General features: G+C 60.4%; 1 protein-coding gene across 1 annotated transcript in view; it reads right to left on the bottom strand.

Moving 5' to 3' along the window:
* The window catches only part of LOC104547197 (beta-arrestin-1-like), a gene marked incomplete at both ends in the record, with an annotated part of 5,195 nt that extends 4,796 nt beyond the window's left edge, over positions 1-399 (bottom strand). The window contains 2 exons of the mRNA XM_010192782.1: positions 98-230; positions 369-399. Coding sequence (XP_010191084.1) covers positions 98-230; positions 369-399 — 164 coding nt within the window. The remainder of the gene's footprint in view (positions 1-97; positions 231-368) is intronic.
* Positions 400-1,263: the final 864 nt, after the last annotated feature.

Raw genomic sequence — 1,263 nt, forward strand, 5'->3', positions numbered from 1 at the left:
TGGAGATGGGAGCCACTGGGAGGGATGGGGGGGGGGGCATCGCCCAGGGTGTCCCTGCTCCCCAAAACCCCATTCCTCCCTCCTCACTCAGGCAAACCCAGCCCCCTGCCCCCCACACACGTGTCCCCTCCCCAGATCAGAGCCCCCCCTTCCCCCCAGCCCCACATACCCACGGGGTCCACCACGTCGATGTGGTCCACGAAGTCCCTCTTGCCCAGGTAGACGGTGAGCTGTGAGCAGGACGGGGGGGTCATGGGGGCCCACAGCAGCACCCATGGGTGCTCCCCCTCCCCGATCTGTGTTCACAGAATTTTGGGGGGGCACCCCAGAAAGGGCCACGTCCTCCCGCTTCCCCCTCCCCATCTTACCTTCCCATTGGGACTGGCTTTCTTAAACACCCTGCAAAAGAGCAAATTGGGGGGAGGGGGTTAGAAGAGACCCCATCCCCAGCCCTACAGATCATAGGGGACACAGAGACCCCATCTTGACCCTACAGACGATAAGAGGCACAGAGACCCCATCATGAGCCTATAGACCATAAGGGACACAGAGACCCCATGCCTGCCCCTATAGACCATAAAGGGCACAGAGACCTCATACCCATGCCTATAGACCATACGGGGCACAGAGACCCCCATCCTGACCCTACAGACCATAGGGAGCACAGAGACCCCATCCCCAACCCTACAGACCACAGTGGGCAGAGACCCCATCCCTGCCCCTATAGACCATAGGGGGCACAGAAACCCCCACCCTCAACCCTGTAGACCATAGGGGCACAGAGACCCCATCCTGACCCTATAGACCATAGGGGGCACAGAGACCCCATCCTGACCCTATAGACCATAGGGGGCACAGAGACCCCCATCCTGACCCTATAGGCCATAGAGGGCACAGAGACCCCATCCCCAACCCTACAGGCCATAGACGGCACAGAGACCCCATCCCCATTCCTATAGACCACAGGGGGCACAGAGACCCCATCTCCACCCCTTATAGACCATAGGGGGCAGAGAGATCCCATACCCACCCCTACAGACCACAGGGGGCACAGAGACCCCATCCCTGCAATGGCCGTGGGTGACAGGTCCCAAAGCCACCGCAGAGCCCAGGAGAGATTGGGGTGCTCCCCTCCCCAAAACTTTCCACCCATCCTCCATCGTAGGGGACACCCAGCACCACCCCTGGCCCCCAAAATGCCACCCAAAATACCCCCCAAAATCCCAAATTACCACTGTGGCGGTGCAAAGGCCGGGAAATTCA

This window comes from Mesitornis unicolor, unplaced genomic scaffold (genome assembly GCF_000695765.1).
Source record: "Mesitornis unicolor isolate BGI_N332 unplaced genomic scaffold, ASM69576v1 scaffold8329, whole genome shotgun sequence".
Classification (NCBI taxonomy): domain Eukaryota; kingdom Metazoa; phylum Chordata; class Aves; order Mesitornithiformes; family Mesitornithidae; genus Mesitornis; species Mesitornis unicolor.